Source organism: Poecile atricapillus, chromosome 1 (genome assembly GCF_030490865.1).
Source record: "Poecile atricapillus isolate bPoeAtr1 chromosome 1, bPoeAtr1.hap1, whole genome shotgun sequence".
Lineage (NCBI taxonomy): Eukaryota > Metazoa > Chordata > Aves > Passeriformes > Paridae > Poecile > Poecile atricapillus.
The window spans coordinates 33,304,710-33,329,390 of NC_081249.1; the positions used below are offsets into that span (position 1 = coordinate 33,304,710).

Genomic DNA, 24,681 nt, shown 5'->3' on the forward strand with positions numbered 1-24,681 from the left:
CTAAACAATGCACTGTCTCTGCTAGCAATAAATACATAATCTGGAATTTTAAATGAGAACTAGTCACCGTAAACTAGAAGTACAAATTACTTTTGTTAATAGGTGTCCACCTACCACAAAAAACATCCACTTGGAAAAGTGTGTTATGTGGTAGCAAAGGACAATAAAAACATACTGTCTCAAAAGCAAAACCTCCACTCAGTCAAACAAAAAAGAACATGTTACGGGGCCGCAGAAACTTTCTCAGTTTCTGCTGAAAAAAAATTTCTCAGTTTACCTGAAAAAAAATAACCTTATTTTCCTCAAAACATTTAATACTTATACCTTGGAAGAACCTTGAGATCTCCTGTTCAAACACAAACACAAATATTCACTTTCATATGAAGTAATTATTAGTTTACAGCTGAAAAAAAATAGTTTTATAATGAGCCACTTAGTTTCAGTAGCAATATATTTCATTTACCTTAAAGAAACACCTCTCAAACTTTAAGTTACTGACTGAATTTCAGCAGAAACACACACAACAGTGAAATTCTAATTATCAAATCTTTTATTTATTAAAAAAAATCATTAGATAAATAGCTATGATTGATTTTGTCTTTTTTAATGCAGGTATATTCATGCCAGAATTCCAGAGAAACTTTAATGGAGAGCAGACAAGGCAAGTCATCTTGTACAGAACAAGTTCTGCATTTACTTGGCTAGAAATGTACCAACAATCTACTGCTGTAAAGGAGATTAGCTATTAGATGTAGAAGTTTGCTTGCAAAAGGCTTAAAAGAATGATAAAGGTCAAGTCATATCTGACCACCCTTGAAACATCTCAACAATCCAATTGTTAAAACTAATACATTACACACTGTCATCTTAATCCTACTTAAACTGACCAGAGTTACCACTAAAATTAGTAAGAATTTGAACATTTAACATAAAAAATACTGGTGTTTCATGTTCTGATATAATCCATTTTGATAAATTAATCTTGTATTTTTTACATCAGCTTCTTTTACAGTGTTCTTAAAGATTTCTTAAGAACCACTAAGCAAAGCAGATGAATGCTTCTTAGCCTTTTTGCAAAAGAAAAAAAGGCCAAAAATTAAGTCAACCAACCTTTTAAACACCAAGATTTGAGTCACACCACTGCACACTGCCCTGTGACCTATTCACAGCTGAAAAATTAGCTGAAAAAGTAAACCATCAATTACTCATAATTAAAGAAAGAAAAGTTCATTTTTCAGCATGAAACACATTTAATGTATTTTCAAGTAAGATTGTTTACATGGAATGAATTTTACACTATACATGTTTTTCGATGTTGAAGCATATACACACACTGCCACAACCAACACACTTACCTGTACATTATTTACATTTTAAAATATTTTACACAGCTCCGAAACACCGGCATTATTTAGCTATATACATTTTAACTGGAGTGCAAAATGCTTATGGTTCTTTAACACAGGAATTTCAACATAAATCCTGCTATCAGTTCTTCCTTAATTCAGTGGAAGTGGGTGTTAACTTTGTTCCATGCCAGCCATCAGTGACAAAGCTAAAGATTCCACTGTGAAACAAGCCATAAAAACGTGGTTAATATTTGCATTTGCAGCACTCTGCAAACATTTATTTCAATATTCAATTTTGTCCTTTAATAGGAAGATACCGGTTTACTTTTTAAATTGCAGTACTCTGGGACTTCAGACAGCAGAGATATTTTGTAAGTCTCTGACAGCTTAGGTAATGTTTCACCACATGCATCATCAGCTACCCATTTGTTATTTCATGTGGTAACAACTGGTAAGAAATTAGCTACTTTGTTTGAAATACTGTTGTGCACCAAAAAAAAAGTTGCATAGGTTTATATACAGCAAGCCATTCTCACAGATGGTTCTGCAGACAAGCTCTTGTAGATGTGTGTAGAAGTGATGACAGCAGATATTGTCTGTTTTAGACACAGGTTTTAGATTGGGAAAGACCTTTAAAATAATCAAGTCTAAACATTAACCTAAGACTGCCCAGTCCACCACTAAGTCATGTACCCTGGGCATATCTTCAGATGGTGTAAAAACCTGTGAGAACATCCATTTGTGTCCCAGCTAACCCTGATGCCCCACAACCACACTGAGCAGTTGCCCCCCTAATTCAAACTGGCACTGATTAACAATTTAAGCTTATACTAGGTCGTAAGTAGAAGCATAGATATGTCATCCTCTGCTGTTTCTACTGCCAAGGGAGTAACTTCCAACAGATGGGCAGAGCCAAGAGCCCAGGGCAGTTGCAGCTGAGGCACCATAATACCAAAATCTTATCTGGTCAAGATGTATCACAGCTGTCATTCCCAATACCATCAAAAAGAATGCTCATCTATGCCCCCAGAACTTAGTTTCATTAATTTAGAAAACTGCTTGTCACTTGCTTGGCTACACACCTTCCCCTTATCAAGTAAACAGATGAACTGAAGATAGCTGTCACAGAGAAGCTTGGCAACAATACTCAAAAAAAATAACAACTTTAACTTAATAAGAGGAAAGTCTTGGTGTATCTGTGCATATCTCACAAAATGAGATTATTTAAAATATATCAACAAACATTAGAACAAATTAAAACATAAACACATTCCTAGCAAACCTGGGTGAGTGCAGGCATGTGAAAAGCCTCATGTACTTACAATGGGGAAAAGAGCCTCGACAGACAGCTTTGTTGAGAACAGTTACAAGAAACATGTGGCAGTTTTTAAAATCAGATTCCATCTTCTCTATGGATTCCATCCTACAAAACAGTTTAACAGAGGAATGCTTAACAGACCAGCCCCTATATTATCTTCAAAATATGACGAAAATTTCACAGTAAATGACGAAAGTACTCTTTACATAGAATTCTGGCTTGAACTTAAAATACTTCAGTTTTGCCTACATATGCTACTTCTGAAAAGCAAAGGCAATTTTGACAGGATCACCTGTGCGCCATCAAAGGGGTATTAATAGTTTCCTCATAATTTTAGAAATCTCTGCAGTGACTTAGAGGAGCTGTGTGATTCTAACTGGCACCTATCTTTCCTACATAGGTTTGTAAGCAAGAGAGCCTTTCCAGGTCCTTACTGCTTTAGAGAACCTCGGGACCTACATGGTCAGTAAAACAATGACACCCACAGTGCTTTACTGTCTGGCAATCTCTAGAATTCCAATTAGTACTCTGTCAGATAGCACTCACACAAGGGAGAAGACAGTTCACAATAGTCACTCCTTTCCTTTTTCCCCTCCCAAGAAGATACAGATGACACCAGTTATGACTTTTTCCTGCCACATGCAAGAACATGCAACCACATGCCTTGAGTTTCAGACTTCAACAACAGCGTTCACAAATTATTTCTGACACTCTGAATGAGAAAAACCACTCCAAAAATAGCAACTTCCTAATGTCACAGGAGAATGGGATGGAAGTTTTAGGTAGCATCTGTGCCGAAGAAAAATAGTACTGAAAATATGAAATAAGCCAGTCCACACCAGCTGGCTTCAGGACCATACATCAACTTCTGAGTGTTTGACAAAGCCTTGGAGACTTGCCCAGTATCATCCTTCAAGCAGCAGGTTGCACAAACAGAAGCATAAATGCAGAAAGGTGTGGCTGCAAAAAGGGATCTGGGGGTGCTGGTCAACAAGAACTCAAGAAGAGTGAGCAAGGAGGACGCCCAGGCAGCCAGGAGGGAAAACTCCATCCTGGGGTGTATCAAACACAGCACAGCCAGATGGACAAAGGAGGTGACTGTCCTGCTGTCTTCAGCATTGGCGCAGCCTCACCTGGAGGTGCAGTTCTGGGCACAAAGTCATACTCAGAGCTGCAAAATTATGACCATGAAGAATTTTAGGTATGTGCACTTACTTCCAAGCCCCTAAACCAGCTTGCCAACGGTCTGCAAACATCAGTACTAAATTTAACACTTTCATTATAGCTTCCTTCACAAAGCTTACCTAAAATAATTAAAACACAAGGAGTAAGACAGAAATTCATCGTTAGGCATAATAATTTTCATTATTACACTGAAATAAACAGTGGTTTTATTTTTCTTATTATAAACAAAGTTTCATATGCCATTTAATCTGACCTGTAAAAACCATCTCCTAAGTACAATGTGATTCTTCCAAAGTGAAGATGTTTGTATTTATTCTCCAATTCATTTCCCAGCTGACTACTTGGATGTGGACTTTGCACAGACAGTATGTGGGATAAAAGGTTACAAAGCTATCCAGGTACCTTCATTTCCTGCCATACCACTATGTATAATCTTCCTAACATTAAAAAGTCTCAGCTAGTTCAGAACCTCCCATCTTCTAGAAACAAACAAGTCATTCAGTACCCAATATAAAGAATTTAATTTTATCCTCTTTCCTTGATAAAATTGAGCTGAGAACAGCAAGGGAAACTGGATCTCACACTGGAGCATGAAAAGCTACCATTTCTTCAAGAGTACCCATATATTGTTTAGTATGTATGCTGCAAAACAGACAGCATGATTAGTACAAAACTATTTTCATGTCCTGGTAACTCAATACATCAAATATACTAATTTTTTACTCACCTTTTCTCTCAGTAAGCAGCGATCATGAATTGTAGATAGATATCTGTAATGAATCTTTATCAATTGATCTAAATCTTTGGCTTCTTCTACCTGATGCTGAAACTCCAAGCCTGTACTGTGGAGAATCTTAAAAAGAAAACCGAAGCTATTAAATTCCATGCTGCACACAAGTGATTATGCCTCTCTTCCAATATATTTTTTAAAAACCTGAAATTGCATGATTCATTTGCTCTTCCCTCTCAAATTTAGCCTCCAAATTACCATCAACAGCAAAAAATTCAAGCTCTTCTCATAACTACACAGCCACATTCCTCACATAAATAGATATACTGCCACTACACAAGGGCATGACCATCTCCAGACAGGCTGAACGGGAATATACACTAATTTTATTAAAAGCAAAATAGGCAACAATAGAGCAGGTATGTATCTACAGACATTGCCTTTTGAGAACCTCTTTTTACATTACTGTGCTTAAGTCATCTAGCACTGGGAGAAACAGAAAAAAGAATCAGTAATACACAAAGATCAATCATATGCATATAGAACTTCTAAAGCATTTTTAGAATTACTGATTTAAAATGGCCGAGTTGAAACTGAAACGTGCAGAAAGGATATTATATTTCCATTTCGCTTTTTGTTTTGGGGGGTTTTTTTTAGGTTTTAAAGGAAAATTTATTACATAGTGATAATTATAAAAATATAAATATATAAAAATACAATATAAATATATATATTATAATATATATTATATATAATAATATATAAAAATAAAATAATAATTAAAATAATAATTTTAAAGGAAAATTATTAGGAGTTACAAGCTCCTAATATAAATTAAACTGCAATATAAGACAAACCCTAGTCATGATGTAGTTGTGCAGGCTGTTGACAAAATGCATAAGTTTCACTCTTAAGAGGAACATGCGATGTATTTGTTGTTTTATATTTTCTTTTGGTGGTCCAAATACAGGAAGTGTTCCTTGTTCTAATGAAGTTCCTTCCTTATTCTGTGAGTTTTCTGCAGCAGAGACTAGTTCTTAAAAAAAAAAAAAAAAGAGTGTTGTGCTTTTTGGGAAAAGATTTAACCAAAAAGTCATACCCATAAAGTTTAAACAGTAAAAAAACACATACTTTTATGAAGATAATTACTTAGCTGATGTTCAAAATATAGATGAACCCATCAACTTTCTAATTTCTTTTTCTAAGACATGAAGTCTATATCCACTTTACATGGGACAGGAGGAACATAAACATTACTTGGTGAAGGAAATACTAAAAACTCTCATTGTGTAATCCCCCAACAGTTTACTGTTTCAATCTCAAACAGAGTACTTTTTTCATCTTGTTTTCTTAACTTGTCTGCAAGGTATTACTCATAAAAAGATTATACATAAACATTAGGGTGTGGCAGACAGACTTTCTTTCAGTAGAATGTAGTAACAAGTAGAATGTAGAATGTAGTAACAAGTTTAATTGTAGAATGAACTAACAAGTTTCTAGTATAACTAACTAGACTTGAATCAAAGAGAATGCATGAATGGAGCTGTCCCTGAGGCTGAAAAGAAGTGAAAAACACACTCAGCTTAATACAGGTAATTTGCAACACTAGCAGAGATTATTATTTTATTGAATCAATCAAAATTCTAACTAGTTTATACTGCTTACTGTAGAAAGCAGAGGACTAATCATATCCTTAGACCACAAAACAGAGTATCTTACACTGAAGAAGTATCTTACCATCAAATCGTAGAACATCTAGACTATACTTGGCCCACTTTATTTGCAGCAAGAGCAGAAAAACTTGATTGTAAATTTTTTGGCATTCTAAGCTTATAACTATATCCACAGGCCAAGGAACCTAGGAGGAGGAGAAGATAATAAAGATAGAAAATATAAGTCACTTTAATACAACATTTAAAATCTGTTCTAGATTAAGAACTGCAGCCATTTTAATTCGCTACCTTGTAACTCAATGTCAAACCATCTAAGGTGTGGACAGGGAGTTTCTTCTTTGCTGTATCAACACTTTCAAATGATATTGACAACCTATGCAAGGAAACAAGTGATGTAATTGGTGAGAATCTGTTTTAAATGAGGTGTTAGTTTCACTAATTTTTATTTCTCACTTCTAGCTACTAACTGTCTGATTTAATCCAGAGCACATGGGTAGGAAAGAGAAAACAGCTCAAAACTTCATTAAAACACATTATTTTAATTAGTGTTTTGTGTGCATTACATTAATACAGCTAAGCGTGAAAGAAACATAACTAAAGCACGTTTTACACTTCACCTTGTACTGTCCTCTGGATATCGTTGTCCAACTGCTTCTTGTAGGTGAACATTTAAGAAAGCGACATTCTGCCAAGTTTCCTTTTCTCTAATTTTGTCAAAAATAGATGTATAGAAGTCATACATGGTATCTCCAGCTTCAAGTAAGAAAAAATTTCTCATTGCCTGCAAATATTCTACAAGCCTGAACAAGAGAAACATGTAACATTTCCTGAGTCTCACCATACAAGTGAATGCAAAACACAACTGTTACAGAAACAAAAATTTTAAAAATTCTTCACAGCAAAAACTCAGTATTGGATACAAACATAACAAAGTCTACAGTGAATCCATTGTTTAACCAAGGCATTTTTCCCTCTAAGCTTTAACAGCTTCACTAACTCCACTGGAAGCTATCCTACAGGCTAGGAAATTTTCAGAAATAGCATAGTTTGGAAATCCCATCCCTCTCCCTGAAATGAATTTAAAATGACAACACTACTAATAAATACTGTTTGAAATAATATCACACCAAACATCCACTGATGACAAATAACAGCTTTGCTGTTGATTCAAGCTAGACCAAGTTTTTACCCAAGAGTCTATCATGTCATATCCCCCTTTTCTTCTTAATGACTTCTATAGCCGTTTATCAAACTGGAGTAGAAACACAACATAGAATTGCTTCTTTTATGATGACATACCACTGGTAATAAAAAAACAAAGTTAAGGAAAAATAAATCTACTTACTTACCTATAATCCTTCTTTAAAGTTTGCATCAAATTACCACAGCATTCCAAGTATTGCTTGTCTATGTGAGGATAAAGACAAGACCTCAGTGTCAGTTCAAAAGTCTGGCACGTCACAGATTCTGAGGACCTATCCACACAGACATCCCCACCAGTAAACTTCTCATGAAAGTCACTCTGTTCCAAGTACAATCTTCAAAATAAAACAAGATACTTAGGGAAGAAGGCTCATTATTCATACACAGTATAAAACAATGTCATGCCTTCAAAGATTTTGATCAGATTTGGGTCCTCTGCTCTGAAATATATGGTGCATGGATAATAAAAGTTGATTATAAGCAGAGCATGCATCCAGCCTATAAAGTGATCCATCATACTGTTTGTGTATCACCAGACATGAGAGGATCACAGAGGACAGCATTCTACAATAACATAACTGCTTAAGGCATACTTCTGAAAAACATCAAGTTCAAATTTTATACAGCTTACTAAACAAACCCACTTTGATAGGAACTTTTATAACTTTATTGTGCATATACAGCATTCAAATGAGCTTCCCAGGAAAGAAAAATAAAATTAAAGAAAAGTAAAAATTCAACCAACACCCACAAAACAAACAAACACAAAAACCAAAAAAACAAAACCAACCCAGACATGGAGAACTGGTTTGACGCATCTTATTTATGGGGTCTCTACATATTATATGATGGAAGAGAGTATCTGTGGTCTGCATTTGGTAAGTTTAATTTTTTTTACGCAGAAAATATCGAATTATTCTAATATTTTGTAAAAAGCTAGTTGCCAGTTGTAACCCTTCTAAGAGGAAGTCTGGCTCATAGCAGATGTTGCCTGGATAGACTGAATGAGCTGGATATTGAATTAATGTAGCAATTCTGACAACTAGAATAGTCCCAATAAAGAAGGGAAACTAAGTCCTATCTATGATTTCTTTAAAATAAATTCTTCCTTTTTTAATGTCAGTTTTAAAACATGTATTTACACAATATTTAGTGAGAACATAAATAACTATTTTCTTATTTGTAATCACCTAATAAGACTTTCAGAGTTTATCTTTCCTGCTGATTTCCAAGACATTTATACTCCCTACAGGACTTACCTCACTATGTAGAATGAAGAATTTTTATGCAAGTAATTTGAGTTTTGGAAGGCTTTTACAGTTAAATTACTTAAGCACAGCAAAACCGAAGCTGCATTCTTCTAAGAATATACTTGGTGCAAATCAAGGACATTGTGTACAAAAACCAAGCAAATTCATTGCAAAGTTCAGATTTTAAAATGGCATTCACTATTAAACCACTTATTTGCTAAAAGCCTGTTATAATAAGGACTACTCCAATTTTCTATGCTACAAATGGCAAGTAGCACATTCTTCACTGATTTAGTTTTTCTTTAACCATGCACAAGCAGAGTGCCTATTTAGCTTCTCTAACTGACTGTTGGTGTTTGTGTTTATTCTGAACTTGCTTGTTTCCAGTAGCAGCAGCAACAATAATGAAAATGTGATCTACCAAATGTCATCAGGCTGAATATTGCTCTCAACAACACAGCAGGAAGATCATTCATTTACCTGGCAAAATTAATAGCCAGCAGCGGGTCATGGACATCATCCAGCTCCAAGTGTCTTTCTGCTATAGACTGCATCTTTATCAGGCTCTGCTTTGTGGCCTGCTGTTCTGTAATAATGTCTGGGACAGACTCCTCCCCATGCCGCAGGCGAGACTGCACTGATTCCAAGAACAGTGTATATAAACTCTTCCGTTCAGCATCTGAATTGGGCAACACATTGGAGAAAACATCGTCTGAACTGAAAGAACTCCACAGTCCAACATTCACAAGCTAACTTTTAAAATATTACATTTAGACCACTATTCAGAAAACAAAATACCTTCAAATATATATTCAAAATAATAGGACTAGGCCAATGCCTAACATCAGGCGTATGTTCAAAAGCACTGCATGCATATCCACAGAATGAATATCTGAAACATGAAATATTTTGGAGGTTGTTAAAGAATTTCCTACCTCAGGTACAAAGGCAATTAATTTTTAGCACCTGACAATCTTTCAGTATGTACTGAAGTGAGTCTCCAAAATAATTTAACTATCTCCACTTTCAAACATGAAGAAGCAGCAAGATGAAAAAAATTATTTTGTTTCCTTAAAAAAAAGCAAAATAAACCTCAACCCCAACATTAGTTACAATGTTGTAATATCTTTTACAGTCACTCAAGATGAATATCCTAGATAGCCAAACATCTTTGATCTACTTATGAGAAAGCTTGAAAAAAAATAAAAATTCCACATGCTGGTTTAGATTACTCAACCACTGAGTAATGGAAAACAATTATTCATAAAAAAACATCAGTTTACTACTAGAACATACAAGCTGGTTTTGTCTCATAAAAAAAATTGTTTTGTAAGCGCGTGAGAAGAAGTTTGAGAAAAATTTAAAGAAATAATAAGAACACAGAACTGTCAACTTTATTCACTTTGCTCTTTTCACTTGTTTGCATTGGAAGAGTATTTTCCATCAGACCTGAAATTACCAACCACAGTACTGGCATTCAACAGAGTGTTATATTATTCTAAAGCCATGGAAAGCCCATTACCAAAAATACACCCAATACTGTTAGACAGCCTAAGGCATAATGGTGTACATCTCACCTCTTGATGCAGCCTGCTGTGGAGAACCATCTTTGCATTGAAGATTCTTCAACAGCTGCATGGATTTTCCAGCCATGATAATTTGCTTTAGCACAGGTTTCAGAAAAGAAACCATTGTGTGCTGTCTGCTTGAAGGAGCCTGATCACTGCCAGAACTGGCACTGGCATTATCACTCATCTTCTCTTCATTCTCTGTCTTTTCTGACACACTATATAATGTGTAGGTAGCATACCAAAAATCTCTGTGATTAACTGGAACATTTTTGTTTCTGTGAAGAAATAAAAAGCTCTTGAGTATTCTCCTTTCCAAAAGGAAACTTCATTACTAGAGGATATGTATCCTCTTTATTCTATGCTTTGCTTTTCTCTTAGAACAGTCATGAAGCATTTTCAAAACTGTATAAAATTAGCTCATCCTTATTTGCAAACTATCTCAAACTCTGGAAATGATAAACAATTAGCTCATGGGAGATTAAATAACTGTACGACCAAATAAGCCCCAAAAGCAAGTCAAACAGAGTAATTATAATTAAATTTATCCAGGATGTTAACTATTCACAGTGGCATGCATCCTTAGTGTCAAAATGAGTGACTGACTTGCAGACTTATTTCAAACCTCAAACTCAAGTAACAACTACTAGGAAAGCTGAATAATTCTTGAGTAAGTGAAACTCAATTTGTAGTTCGCTTTGGATTTTTTTTTGTTTACATCAGATACACAGTTTAGTCTTTGAAGTCAGATGGAAAAACCTAAACTACATCATTAAAATTAGATAATTAAAATGAAGTATAAGTTGAGATCAGCCCTCTTGGAAGAACTGAAAACACAATTATAGAACCACAAAAAGAGGATATAATAAGGATGCTAAGGATCTCTGCTACCAAGGAATTATTACAATAGTACTGCTATAGGTGTTGTCTTTCTTCATGCTCACTTCAATATATGTTAACAGACAGGTTCAATTAAGTTTGGCAGATAGGGAAAAATGGATTTGTAATTACAAGCCAGAACTTTAATTTCTATATTCACTTTCCACTCCAAGCTGTCAAAAAAAAGGGACCAACAAAATGTAGCATAGTAATGGAACAAAAACTAACAGCTCAAGTAATGTTTAAGGTACACACATATAATTCAAGACACCTATTAACTTTACTAGAAGTCAGAAGCAATGAGTATTTTAATTCCAAATAGAATTTGATTCATAACAAGATTAGTAGAGGAATTTAAAAGTAAATCTTGTAATCTTTGCAAATCTCTTGGGTTTGAGAAATGGTTACCTGCTATTAAAAAAACTCAGTACACTCAGAGTCAGCCTGCTTGCTATTTACTATAGATGGGAAAAACCCAAAATAATTGATTTCTACTCTACAACAATACATGGTAGAAATCCATATCTATATAATTTCCCTAATGGAAAGTTTGAGACAAGTTATAGAAATATGATTAAGAATTTATTTCTTAAGCAAAATAACAAATGTGAAAACCTACTTTTACTGTCACCCTTTACTCTAGGTTCTACAACAGCTTTACTTGCACAGCATTATGTGTGTCTAGTATCAAGCATCCCTACCTCTGAATAATAAATTCCTTTGCAGGATCAAACAAATTACCATGGACTATCCATTCATCCACTGTCTGTAAGTATGGCCTCACAGTTTCAACCCAGAGAGAGAACAAAAGGGATACCTGAATTTAAAGGAAAAAATAGAACTGGCTGAATGTTTTTATATTAAGCATTGAAAGCAATATGGTGAAGTCTAATCTCTAAATTGTGCAATCACAGTTTGTTACATATACATAACTACACCTACGGATTTTAAAGATAAAATGTTAAACTAAAAATTACAGCTTTTTTTTTTTTAATGGAAGCCTGTATTGTTCATGGCCCCTCTTGTTACTCCTGTCATCACAGATCCAAACAACAGTTTCTCACTCTAACATCCCTGAAACAGTAACGGATAGTCATAAAACATTTTGTGGTTTCATAACATCGAAATCAGGAAAACAAAAGGATATAACGACATCAACTATATTTTCAATAGTATAATCAAGTTACTGTAAAAATCCAAACCCCCACATTTCAGCATTAACTGAGTTATGCAGTTGTAGAAATAGGAGGGAAAGCTATTCCCAAGTTCCCTCTTTCAAAACAGCTTCTTGACCTCTGATTTTCCACAGTCCTTCCCCTCAGTCCTCAGGAATTACTGCTCTTGATCCTGTCATAAATCCATTTTCAGCCAGGTTAAGTGAACTCACGTCAAAAAACAATAATGCTTTAGTTACTAATTCTAGTAATTTAGTTAGTTCTAGTGTGTTGTTGTGTTAAGGAAGGAATTATTTCCCCTACCGTTTGCTCAGATGCCTCTCCAACACTATCGTATTCAAGAATAGCTTTGTAGAGTGTATTAAGCAGATGAGATGCTCGTACAACATTTCTAGTGTCAGGTGGCACTTCTGCTACTCCTGTGCTGAACACCTTGTGAAGTACCTTCAGTTGTGCTAGTCTGGGAGACAGCTTATCTATTACTATTGAAAGTGTGACTGTTTTATCTGAAAATAAAAAAAAACCCAAGATGCATAACATAACATCCAACAGAAAAGCAAATTTTGGCAGTGTTAATTACTTGTGTGTCCCCCTCATGTAAAACTTCCCTTGCACTGTACCTTTGTTGATTATGCATTTTTCAATTTCAGTAAGTTCTTCTTTAAAACTAATGAAATATTTATACAAAGCCCACATAAAAGCTTGGTAGGTTCTGAATGGGGCTTCTGTAGTCTTCTTTGGAGTGGAAACTGTTCCATGCATTATGCTTTCTGGGTTGTGTCCCATCACTTCATCAATGAACTTCTGTAGTCTAAACACAACTTGACCATATGCTGCTATCTGCTCCAATACAGATCTCAGGCAATTCTAAAATAAAAACAAAAAAAACTTTTTCAAATCATCTAACAAAAACTGTATTTCATAAAGCCTAAGAATGGCAGTACAATATTATTTTGATTAATTAAAATATTATAGAATTCTGCAATTGCTACTGCTTCATCATGTTCTCAGATACAGGAGCAGCCCATTCAGTTTTATTAAGTCAGATGCTGTTTTAGACAAAACACAATTGTAGAAATATGTAGAAAAATGGCAGAAATTTCCACAAGCAGTTTAATTTCCTATTCCCACAAATTATATCTTTCTAATGACATATTCCTCTGAGATTCAGAAACAACTTACATGGGTTAAATGAGTTACAATAATATCATTCCGCACAGTCACTTTTCCATCATTCAGCTGAAATATAAAAAGCTTTTTCACTCCTGAAAGTAGCCTTGAAAAAAAACAAAAAGAGTAGTAATTTTCCCCCTTAATGGACTTATAATTATATATAATTAATAAAAAACTAGCTCTTCCTTGCCTAAAAGTTTATTTTCTTTGAGTAACAGGAGACCACAAATCAAGTACAGTGCTATTGGTACTGTAAGTTGTTGCCAGAACAAGAACTATTAAACACTGGCATGAAGTAAATATTTCCTGAAGTTTATTTCCAGTTGAGATAATTTCCAAGCTATAAGATGACTCAGTCTGCTTTCCAAAACCGGGCACTGTTTTATAAATCCATAGGGACAAGATAAGAACAAAGTGGTTCTTTTTAACAATTAGACTTGAATAATCAATGCCAAAAAAAACTAGTAAGCTACTCTTTTCTTTGTGAATCACAGAACGGAAAGGACCCTTACGATCATCTAGTTCCAGCCCTCAGGCCATGAAGTGAGATCCCCTCTCACCAGACAAGGTTGCTCAGAGCTCCACCCAGCCTGCCAGGGATGGGGCATCATAGGCATCCACAACTTCTCTGGGTAACCTGTTCCAGTGCCTCAAATGTGAATGGTTAACACACATGCAGCACCTTTACTGTCAGAAACAGTATAAATTAAAAGCTCAGTAAGAATTCCTTCTTTGGAGATCTTCAAAGAGAGACCTCTCATTTCCTTGAGAGAAATACTAAATGTTAAAATGCAAGCTTTGTGATGTTGCACTTACCAAAGAGTTTCTCGTATAACCTGTGTTTCTGTGACCAGAGTCCTCTCTTCTGGCACGTACAAAGGATCACTGGCGTACAAATGGTGGTCCCTTAGAGAAATGGAAATTAAAACAATTTAATGGCTGAAATAACAGCTAAATCACCTGAAAGTAAGAATGAAGCAATAATCTTTAGGCTCAGTTTTGTTCAGCTCACATCTGAGCAGATTCAATCTTCACGGGGACATTTTAAGTATATAAAAAAAAAAAAGCACAGTTTATTTTCATATTGTTAAGCAAGATACTGTGGAAAACACTCAAATATCATCTCATCTTACATAGCAAGACAAGAAATTAAGTAGCAAATGCCTGAAGTACTGAATTTCCACTATTTTGGGGGGCGAGGGGGAGGGAGGCTGTGGGTTTGGGGTTTGTTTTTTTTTAAATTATTCAGTTTTTTCTATTCAGTTATTTCTCATTCAGTGCTGTGAAAATTTATCATTACTTTCTAGAAAAAATACCAAGCTAAAAAGTAAAATACCAATTTCTCTGAACCACATAAGAAAATTCTTTCTTTAGCTCAAAAGCTTACTTAAGAAGTGGAAACTTTCATATCCATCTACGAATTTTCTCTAAAGATCCTGTCTTACGCAATTCTTTGTAAACCTTCCTCAGTACCTTTTCATATTTTATTAAAGTGTAGAATGATCATGTACATTTTTAGTATTTTTACTTGTAAATATCATCAGTGGCAAAAGTTATGCAATCACACTCAAAAACAAGAAGTCCAAATTAAGTAATACTACCTATATATCATACATATATGTAAAACATACATCTAACAACACTGCAGCAAAAGCAGTATTGTTTTATTCATGTTACCCATTTTTTAATATTGATTGCAAATTATGGTTTATAACTGGCTAGAAAACCCCCTTATACTAAAATAACTCCTTGATTAAAAAAATTCATTAAGAAAACACAGGGCAAATCTAATGAACTTCATAGCTGATACATCAAAATTTGGGACAGGAAAGAATTAGACTCCCTTTTATTTTTAGTTCTCATTTTCTTTTCAAGGCCATGGTAGATTATGGCAATGTACTGTTTTAAATTTCTTCCCCACACAAAATTTACGTTTAACTTTCTACAGGAAGCACCAAAAACATTTTAAAAATTTAAACATTAGGGGGCTCCTCACTTCCAGGACCACTTACTACCCACCTATATTAGGTCCTCAAAGACCTTATAAGGGTCAAGCTAAACAAAATTCAATAGTCAGATGCACGTCTTTGACAAATTAAACCCTTCTCTCTGACATGAGAAACTTAGTAAAAATTAAATAAAAGGATAAGAATCTACAATAGAAAAAGCAGCTCATTTGTTCATCTTATTAATTTGTATCCCTTTAATTCTGTTCTTTAGTGAATTGCAATTACTATAGTATCTTTATGCTTCCAACAGTAAAGAGGCTTTAAAAAGTCAGTATTTAGCATTGTATGCCAGGAAGGAGTATGTAAGTGATATTGTTTTCTTACCAGACTGCAGCCAGGTTGGAATGCAAGTGCAAACTATGTGAAAAGCGAGGAGCCCTTCCTGTCCAGTACTGAGGAACCACGTGCTGCTCCAGCCAGCTGCGGGCATCAGGCTCACCGACTGTGAAAACATGAGACAGGCAGCAAGGCGTTTTTATTTATGCAGGAAATGCTTACAAAACACAGGAAGAAGTTATTAATAAGCCTATTCACTCAGCTGCAGAATCACAAATGTTTTCAAATGAATTACCATTTACACTTTACTGCATTGGGAATTTAATACCACTGTGCACAAATTAATTTATATAGAAATGTAATTCTGCACATTTCCCAAATGCTGCAAAACTCCTAAAAAATAAGCTCTGCTCAGTGCTGCTGAGGCCTCATCTGGGTACTGTGAGCTGCTTTGGGTGCCACAATATAAGAAGGAGCTATTAGAGAGGGTCCAAAGGAAGGCTACAAAGACAGTGAAAGCCCTAGAGGGGAAGCCATATGAGGAGCAGCTGTGGTCAGTTGGTCTGTTCAGCCTGGACGAGACTGAGGGGAGACCTCACCATGGTCCACAGCTTCCTCATGAGGGGAAATGCAGGAACAGACTCTCTGGTGACTCCCTGCTCTCTGGTGACCAGTGATAGGGCCCGAGGCGATGGCCTGAAGCTGTCAGGGGATGTTTAGGCTGGGTATCAGAAAAAGGTTTTCCACCCTGTGGGTGGCTGGGCAATGGAACATCCCCAGGGCAGTGGTCACAGCACCAGCCTGACAGAGCTCGAGGGTTTGGACAACACTCTTAGGCACAAGGTGTGACTCTTGGGGATGATCCTGTGCAGAGCCAGGAGCTGGGCTTGGATGATACTTGAGCGTCCCTTCCAGCTCAGGATATATGATTCTATAAGCTTGAAGATATACATGGTTCCTGTATCTGTCCTGATTCTTCCTCAAAAAATGTGTTTCTGTCTTGGGCAATTCTCAAATGCTATATACAAAAACAGGCTGACTTAAAAAATAAACTGCCAAGTGTCATCAACTTTATCACAACATTCTTTTTTTATCAGACATTTAGTACATTACCTAAAACAGTTTTTTTCTAAAATGTGATTGTCAACAGAACTTTATCTAATCCCAGATAGATAGCTACTGCTTATATAATATATATTAAGCAGCTGTCATTTATCCCACAATATTTTGTGAAAAAAATATACAGCTACATTTAATACTCCGAAGCTATTCAAGAGAAAGCCACTAGTATTTTAACTAAATAAAACCGTTTTTTCCCAGAAACATTTCATACCCACAACTGAGCCAACTATTTCTGTTGGAAAATAAATTTTGCTTCACATTCTGATATATTGTTTCTTTACTGGAAAAAAATAAATCAGTAAAGAACAGTAACATGCACCTTTTATTACAATTCTAGACCTGTAACACAATACCTCACAAAAGAATAATAAAAAAGCTACATTATCTTGCTAAATTTTAGTACATATATCAGAATAATTACAGCTTATTCTAACCTTTCCAGGAAGCATTAGGTACTGCCTTCTTATTTGGATCTTGGTCTTCCAAAGGTGTCCTGTCTACTTGAATACCTGAGTCCTCCCTGCTCAAGGGCTGAGTGTCCTCTTCCTCTTCACTTTCTCCAGACCAATCCTGTGAAGTGCAATAAACCCCAAGACAGTTCAGTACAACATAGCAGACACTTCTATATTCAGCTCCTATTCAATCCAACATTAACTATTCTTTTTTACACTATGAAGTAAATTCAGGACAATAGGACTAACATAACTGTCTAACAGAGAATTATTTAAGTTATATAAACATTAATAATGTTTAAAGCAAATCAGAGTTCTAGAAAAGTTGACAGAACTGCAGTAGGTTCTGCAAGAGCCAGCAGAAGCAGGCAGTTTAATTGCAGAACTAAGTCAAAACATTGTAAAAAACAGAAGTTATTCTGTTAATCTGCTTGAGTCTGTGTTATTTCATGGTATTGAGCAGAGTACTGGGGAATCCTGCAAGAATCAACATGCAGAGCATACAAACTAGGACAACTCAATCAGGTCTTTAACACACTTCAAACCAGTTTATACAGTTGGGGTTTTACCTTAAGAAATTACTTACTGGTGTATCTATGCCTGGGCCAAAGTAAATTTCTTCTCCTTCCATCAAATACTTTCCCCAATCAAATTCTTCTTCCTTTTCTAAGAGAAAAATAAATATAAAAATAGTAAGTATCACATAACTCTGACTTTCTTTTCCTCCAAAACACTTCCAAAGTTAAAACTATCTTGATAATCTATAGCTAAAACAAAAGACATTCCCTTCCACTTAAGGTTACACCACCATTCCATTAACAAGGCTCAATATGACATAAATTGTGACGTATCAACCATGTATATCCCTTATTAATTCTCAACTTTATTGCTTATACACTCAAAATATGCAACACAACGTGCCATCAGCACATTTAACATTATGTTACGCTACGCTACACTTTAGTCCTGGAAAAACATGCAAGAATGCAACACACCACTTACTGCGACTAGTAAGTCCCATTTAGCTCAATAATTTAAATATGCACAAGGATCCCAGACTGTAAACAACGTAAACCAAGAACTGTCTAAAAGTCCAAAAAAGATACCACATATCCATGATCTGATGTGCGATACTTTCAAAGTAACAACCACACTTACAACATATGATATCTTAAACATGAAGCTTACTCAACTGTAATTAGTGTTGTTTGAGATAACTTCTTCATATTCACATTCCTGGAATGGGCTGAAAGTGCATTCAAAACACCGCCGAGGGAATGTGCAGAGATCATTCAAAAAGGAATCTTAAGATGCAAGATTTTCTTTAGGTTAGTCTGAAATAGTCTTCTTTCAGTCTATGATACAACACTGTAAACAAATGGGGGATGGTATCCACTCAAACTTAAGCACAAGCCTCATTTTCAGGCACTGAGTGAAAAAGTCCTACTTTAGAAAGCAGGCAGCTGGGATCTCCCTCTGGAAACCTTCAAATGTATCTCCCTTTCCTTGATTATTTACATCACCATCAGGAATTTACATCACCAAAACTTTTTCCAGAGATCTAATATTGAGATGCAAGACAGAGACTCAGGACAGAAATCCACTGTCTGTCTTTGAGCACATAAGCACTGCTGAACAGATGGAGAACGTTTGTTTGTGATAGTGGTCCAAGTCAAAGAGAGTTCCCAATGTACATCAGTGGCTGGAAAACTTATGTAAGTGATGCAACATAAAAGGGGAAGGTATTGCAAGGTATTTTAAATGTATAAATTATAAAGACAATCAGTAAAGCAATGTGAAATGAAGGAGACAATAAAATGGAAATGAAAAATGTCCTTCTTATCAGACTGCATTGCAGATTGTATCTTTCATTAGCCATATAAACATCTTGTAAACTTACCCACTTCTTTGACTCTTGGTTTTTCCACATAGGTGGTGTTGGACGGCGAATCAGACAAACACAACAGAAGAGACAGTATGGAATAGTGCGTATCCGTCTTTAAAACACATTAGAAAAAAAGCAAATCTGTAAGTGGTCTAAAAGATTTTGCCCAGTAACTAAGTCAGCCTATTATCTGCTCCCCATTAGTTCCCATTCCCCAGTCCTGAATTACAAAAATAACATCTGCAACATTGAATTGTCCATTTTCTTGTGCCTGTTAATTAGCCAAACAGTATACAAATCCTTCAAAAGCAGCCATAGCATATGCTGCCTCTTACTGAGCTGATAATCAGAGAATATGGAAAAAATGCAAGTCAAAGTAAGAAGTCACCACAGGACAAGGGATAATGGACAGCCACAAAAATGTTGATGAACTGGAAGGACACAGGTATGGGCCAGCAGGAAACCAAGTCTTAGCTTCCCGTTTCACATGGCCAATTATTTCATACAGGCTAAAATTACATTAGCTAAAATCACTACATTTTAATCATGTTTATATTATCTTCTCAGATCTGAAAATCTACACAAATCACTAAGGATGAATCTAAAACTCCAATACTACAGTTGTGAAACAAAAGGCTTTCAATCAGGTTAGAATACTGTGCCAAAACTGGGATGAAATTTGTATTATTGTCTATTCCCTAAAATGTGTTTACCAGTATAAAACCATTTCTTACTATAAAAAGATTTTTCTTTGGCCTCATTGTAACTTTACAAAGATCTTCAGTCAACCATTTCACATCTAGACACATGGAGATTGTGCTGTCCAAATCCTTATACACTTTCACACATTCATAAACACACAAAGCTGTTTTGGAATGAGTTCCACTTGCATTTTAGAAAAAAATAATTCAAATTTCTGACAAAGCAGCATGATACTCACCTACTATACAAGGATTATAACATGTTCCTACTGAACATTACTGATTTTGTCAAAGAAAACCAGCAGGTCATTGACAGAACCACATGTGTGAGCTGGTGTTCCACTTACCAGCCACAGAAACCAGTAAATACCTAATCTTTCCAGTTATGTGTCACTGCTAAAAACTAAATGCCATTTAACTTCCCTAATATGAGATTAATCTACCTCCAGCCATACCCCAGTTGCATTTTTAAAAAGAAAAGGAAATAAAAAAAAATCTTAGGAAACTTGCAAAATTCATGTATTAAGTACTCGCTTGGGTGTTTGGTTTGGTTGGTTTTAATTTCATTCCAATCTCAAAACAAGCACTATTAAAGGTACATTTTCAAAAATCCAGAGACTACTATTCAGTATAGTAACTGAATATGTGTAAGCTATTAAGGGCCCCTGGATTTTCCCCACAAATTAAGAGGAACCTAGAAAACGCAAAGAAAGATAAATGTCAGTTCGATGAGAAGTAAAATCAGACTACAACTCAGAAGACACAATTCTATTAAAGAGCATCTTTACATGGAGCACCACCTTTTAAATCAGAAGCTTAAATCTCCCAACAGCAGGAATTTTCTAAGATCCAATTCATTATTACACTGCCACACTGGAAAGAAAACTGAGACAATTTTTGCCGTCTTCATCCACTTCATATCCTAAACTGACTTGATACAAAGTGTATCAATGGTGAAACACACCCACAGTCTCAATATGGAAGCTACAGAACAGGAGCATTCCAACTGGAAACCCTAAAACAAAAACACCTAGATGCATTCCTTAAGGTAAAAGAATTGGCAAAGAATAAGAAATGCTCAGTTCATTGCTGTTTTAGAACACACAAGAATCTAGATTCACCTAGACTCCAGCTACAGCATTTGTACAATGCTGACCCTAAAACACTTGCTCTGTGTGAGTGTGCAATGAGATTCACAGAGTCCTGAGACTCCATGTGCTGAAACCCTGAGAAGACAATATATGCATTTTCATTTCTGGAACTCCATAACCTGAACAACAACTCCAAAGTCACCTGAAATTTCCAACACATTACAACCGAAGTTCCCATTGTCAGTGTAAATGCAAGAGGGATGGAGAAAAGAACAAGGAAATTGCAACATACATACCTTTGTTTCTTCAGTACTTGGGAGTGGCAAGTTCAGAAATTTTTCTGTTAGTCTTTTCCAGCTTGCAGCTTTTCCAAGGTCAGAATGAATTACCAATTTTTCATGTATTCTAATAACACAAATAGTATCAAGAAGGTTTTTAAAACTATATATATAACCAATGTATTATTAATATAGAGACATAAAACTTACCCTTCTATTGTTCTCTCTACTTTGTGACTGTTCACATCAAGAAAACGGTGAAATCTGTGTAAGAAATCTGCATTAGAATATGTTTAGAAGGATGCTGAAGTAAGAAAGAAAATAAAACTGATTTACATATATGAAGACACTGCTAGTTTAATAATGCACACTTAGCAACAGCATTAAGCATCAACAAAATTCAATCTTGGCGTCTCTTAGCTCAAGAAGGATTAAATATAATTGGCCTGAAAGATTGAAAAAATTGCATGCAGGTTACATCTAAACAGCACTCTAAGCTGAATGGAAAATTACTATAAGCAAACTAAGCAATTAAAGTATGCTGTCTGCTAAGTCAAGTAGAGCAAGGAGATCAAGAACTGTGTTGTCAAAGGCATTGCTGTCAAATACACAAAATTATCTGGGACCTGCATCACAGGCAAAAAAACCACCCACATGGCAAGGCCTCTAAATCCAAAAGAAGCTTATTTTTATAAAGGATAAGGGAGAGTGTCGAAGAGAAAAGAGAGCTAGATCAAAAATAAAGACAGATATATCAACAAAGGTATATATAAGTACAGGGAGAAAACAAGAACTCATGAAAAGTAAAATGGACTTTGGAGACTAAATTAGGCTATGAATAGGTTCTTCAGATACAGAGATTAAAAAAACAGGGAATAAGATATGACAACACTGAGCACAAGGTCAAGATACTCTGTATGTCCTCAAAACCAAATCAATGTTTCCAGCAACAGGCAATAGAAAATGGTAAAACTCTCATGACCACAGACATAAATGAAAACTGCTGAATCCCAGTCATGAGCAACAGTTAAGCTAAATAGACTGAAATTCAAAAGACAGTATGAAATCACCTCAATGCCAATGTAATGAACTAGAAAGTGAAACTGTAAGGCAGTTAGCAAGGATTTTAATAAGTAGCACTGCAGGATGAAGATAGGGCCATGTTAAAGGCTTTGTAACTACATACACATTAGTCTGATTTCAACAGTGTATAAGGATTTGGAATAAGAGCACAATAAAATATAGCACTGACTAAATAGGTGGCATTTAAGTTTAAGAAAATATCTAATTTATTACAGCACATTAGCTTACATAGGAAATCATTAATTCAAAATGCTGGTAAGTATAAGAACTGGAAGATTTAGAATATCACACTGAAAAGACAGTAAAAAAATCAAACCAAGAATCTGTCCTGAAAAGTAAAATAAAGCTGCAGGGAAGTTATCAGTGAAAATCCTTTCGTCTGTTACTCAAAGCTTTAATTAATGACTAGCATACATACAAAAAAAAAAATCTTTTTTTTTTAGGCAAGTTGGGAATATCATGAATAAAAGAGGACTAGAGAGCTGCATGTAAATAAATAGGTGGATCCGAGAACTACAGCACACAAACATCATCAAATCTAACAATACAAATCACAAATATCCAAATATCACAAACTTGAAACTAAGGAGAGTTTCTGCTACAAACTAAGGTCTCACTGTTTGCAAATGTAATACTAGATAATTTCAGGCTGATGTTCCATGCACATTCCTTGGTGACTGTTCACGTCAAGAAAAGGGTGAAATCTGTGAAAGAAATCTCTGGCATGAGTCTGGCATGAAAAAAAACCTTCTTCCCAACCCTCCCTGTCAAAAGTTTCACTTTGCATCACCCCCTCTGTTTTCTTGACACATAAAAAACCCAAATAAAACCCCAACAATTCCCCAGTCCAAAAGAGCACACAGCTACACAAGCACCTGGGTGACCAAAACTGAGGGTGAGATTTGCATATTTTATTTGAGCCTATTAGCAGTTAGGATCACAGATGCAATGCAGTTATGGCACTGCTCCTCCAAAAATGCATTCTATCAGCATGAAAAATGTAAAGTAGCATTGATTTCATATGGATTAGCTACTAGCTGATTCCAAAAAGGCAGCAGTTAGTGATAGTATCGGTAACTGGAAATACATCATGCAAGAGTTTCACAGCTTTCACAGAATATTCTGAGTTGGAAGGAGCCCACAAGCATCATCGAGTCCAACTCAAGCTGGCAGAATAGACTGGAACAATAACTGTGATAACTGAAAACTGGAAGTTTCACACTCAAGTGTGGAACTTGAGCAAGGGCATTTTAGGTGGCAGGATAAAGGGCTACTACGTATTTGCAAATTAATAAAGACCTCGTTTCTGACAAGCCCAAAAAACACCAAACACATTCTCTTCCTGCATACTGATAACCTTGCACACAAGAAGCACAGCATCCTTAGCCAGAAGGTTTATCTCAATTTGGCAGAGCCCTCCTCACTTGCTCTTTATACACAACCATAATGTACCTTCCTCCAACAAAGTTTTGGGCGGCTAAATGAACACGCTGAAAGGCACCTTTTAACAGAGCAGTAGAAAATCCCTAAAAAACCAAGATTCAAACGTGACAGAGTAGCAGTCATTGATGCGTGGCAGAGACTCGTACAAGGCCCTCAGCGTTTCCCCACATACGGCGCACGGTGGGCACGGCGGGCCGCGGCCCCGTCCCACACCCCCGCGGCAGGCACCGGGACCCTCCATCTCCCGCTGACCTGAAGTTGGACCAGGCGAAATTGAGCGCCGCCTGGAAGCGGTCTCCGCCCAGCTCCTCCTCGGGCAGGCCGGTCACGCAGCGCACCAGGGCGCGGACGGCGCGGTCCTGCTCCTGCTCGAAGCGGCCTCGGGGGACGGGCGGCGCCGCCATGGCCCGGTGTCGAGGCAGGGAGACACAGGGGGGCAGGAGGACACAGGGGGACAGAGGGACACAGGGGGACAGAGGGACACAGGGGGACAGAGGGACACTGGGGCGGCACCGCCGGCGACACACGGAGCCGCCACCGCCTCCCGCCCCTCCTCTCGCGAGGCTTCCCCGCGCGGCGCATGCGCCTGGCGGCCGCGCTGTGGGCAGCGGGGGGCGGGCACTCGGCACCTCCAGGGGCCGGGGCCGTGAGGGAGCCGGCGGGAATGAGCGTGAGGGACTGGGCGGGAAGGGGAGAGAGGGACCCGGCAGGACATTTCCTCGTCGGGAGAAGCACCGCCGATCTAGCCTCACTGCTTCAGCATCCCCTTTTCACGGAAATGACACTTCCGAAACGTCCCAATAATCACCCGGGATCAGTAACTGTGAATTGCTGATTG

General features: G+C 36.6%; 1 protein-coding gene across 2 annotated transcripts; it reads right to left on the minus strand.

Moving 5' to 3' along the window:
- Positions 1–527: 527 nt before the first annotated feature.
- Positions 528–24,351, minus strand: TUBGCP5 (tubulin gamma complex component 5). Of its 2 annotated transcripts, XM_058862889.1 has the most exons (24): positions 24,096–24,351; positions 21,528–21,581; positions 21,336–21,444; positions 19,263–19,359; positions 18,556–18,666; positions 17,949–18,028; positions 17,345–17,480; positions 15,837–15,954; positions 14,320–14,409; positions 13,513–13,606; positions 12,951–13,197; positions 12,634–12,836; positions 11,857–11,972; positions 10,286–10,554; positions 9,189–9,387; positions 7,605–7,793; positions 6,873–7,055; positions 6,544–6,628; positions 6,320–6,440; positions 5,440–5,618; positions 4,580–4,705; positions 3,883–3,971; positions 2,672–2,772; positions 528–1,567 (listed from the first exon to the last, which is right to left on the minus strand). In XM_058862889.1, the coding sequence occupies exons 1-24, from the start codon at positions 24,245–24,247 to the stop codon at positions 1,521–1,523; spliced, it is 3,195 nt and encodes a 1,064-aa protein (XP_058718872.1). In that variant the 5' UTR covers positions 24,248–24,351; the 3' UTR covers positions 528–1,520. The 2 variants fall into 2 exon arrangements, with proteins under 2 accessions (XP_058718872.1, XP_058718879.1); XM_058862896.1 differs by lacking the exon at positions 18,556–18,666.
- Positions 24,352–24,681: the final 330 nt, after the last annotated feature.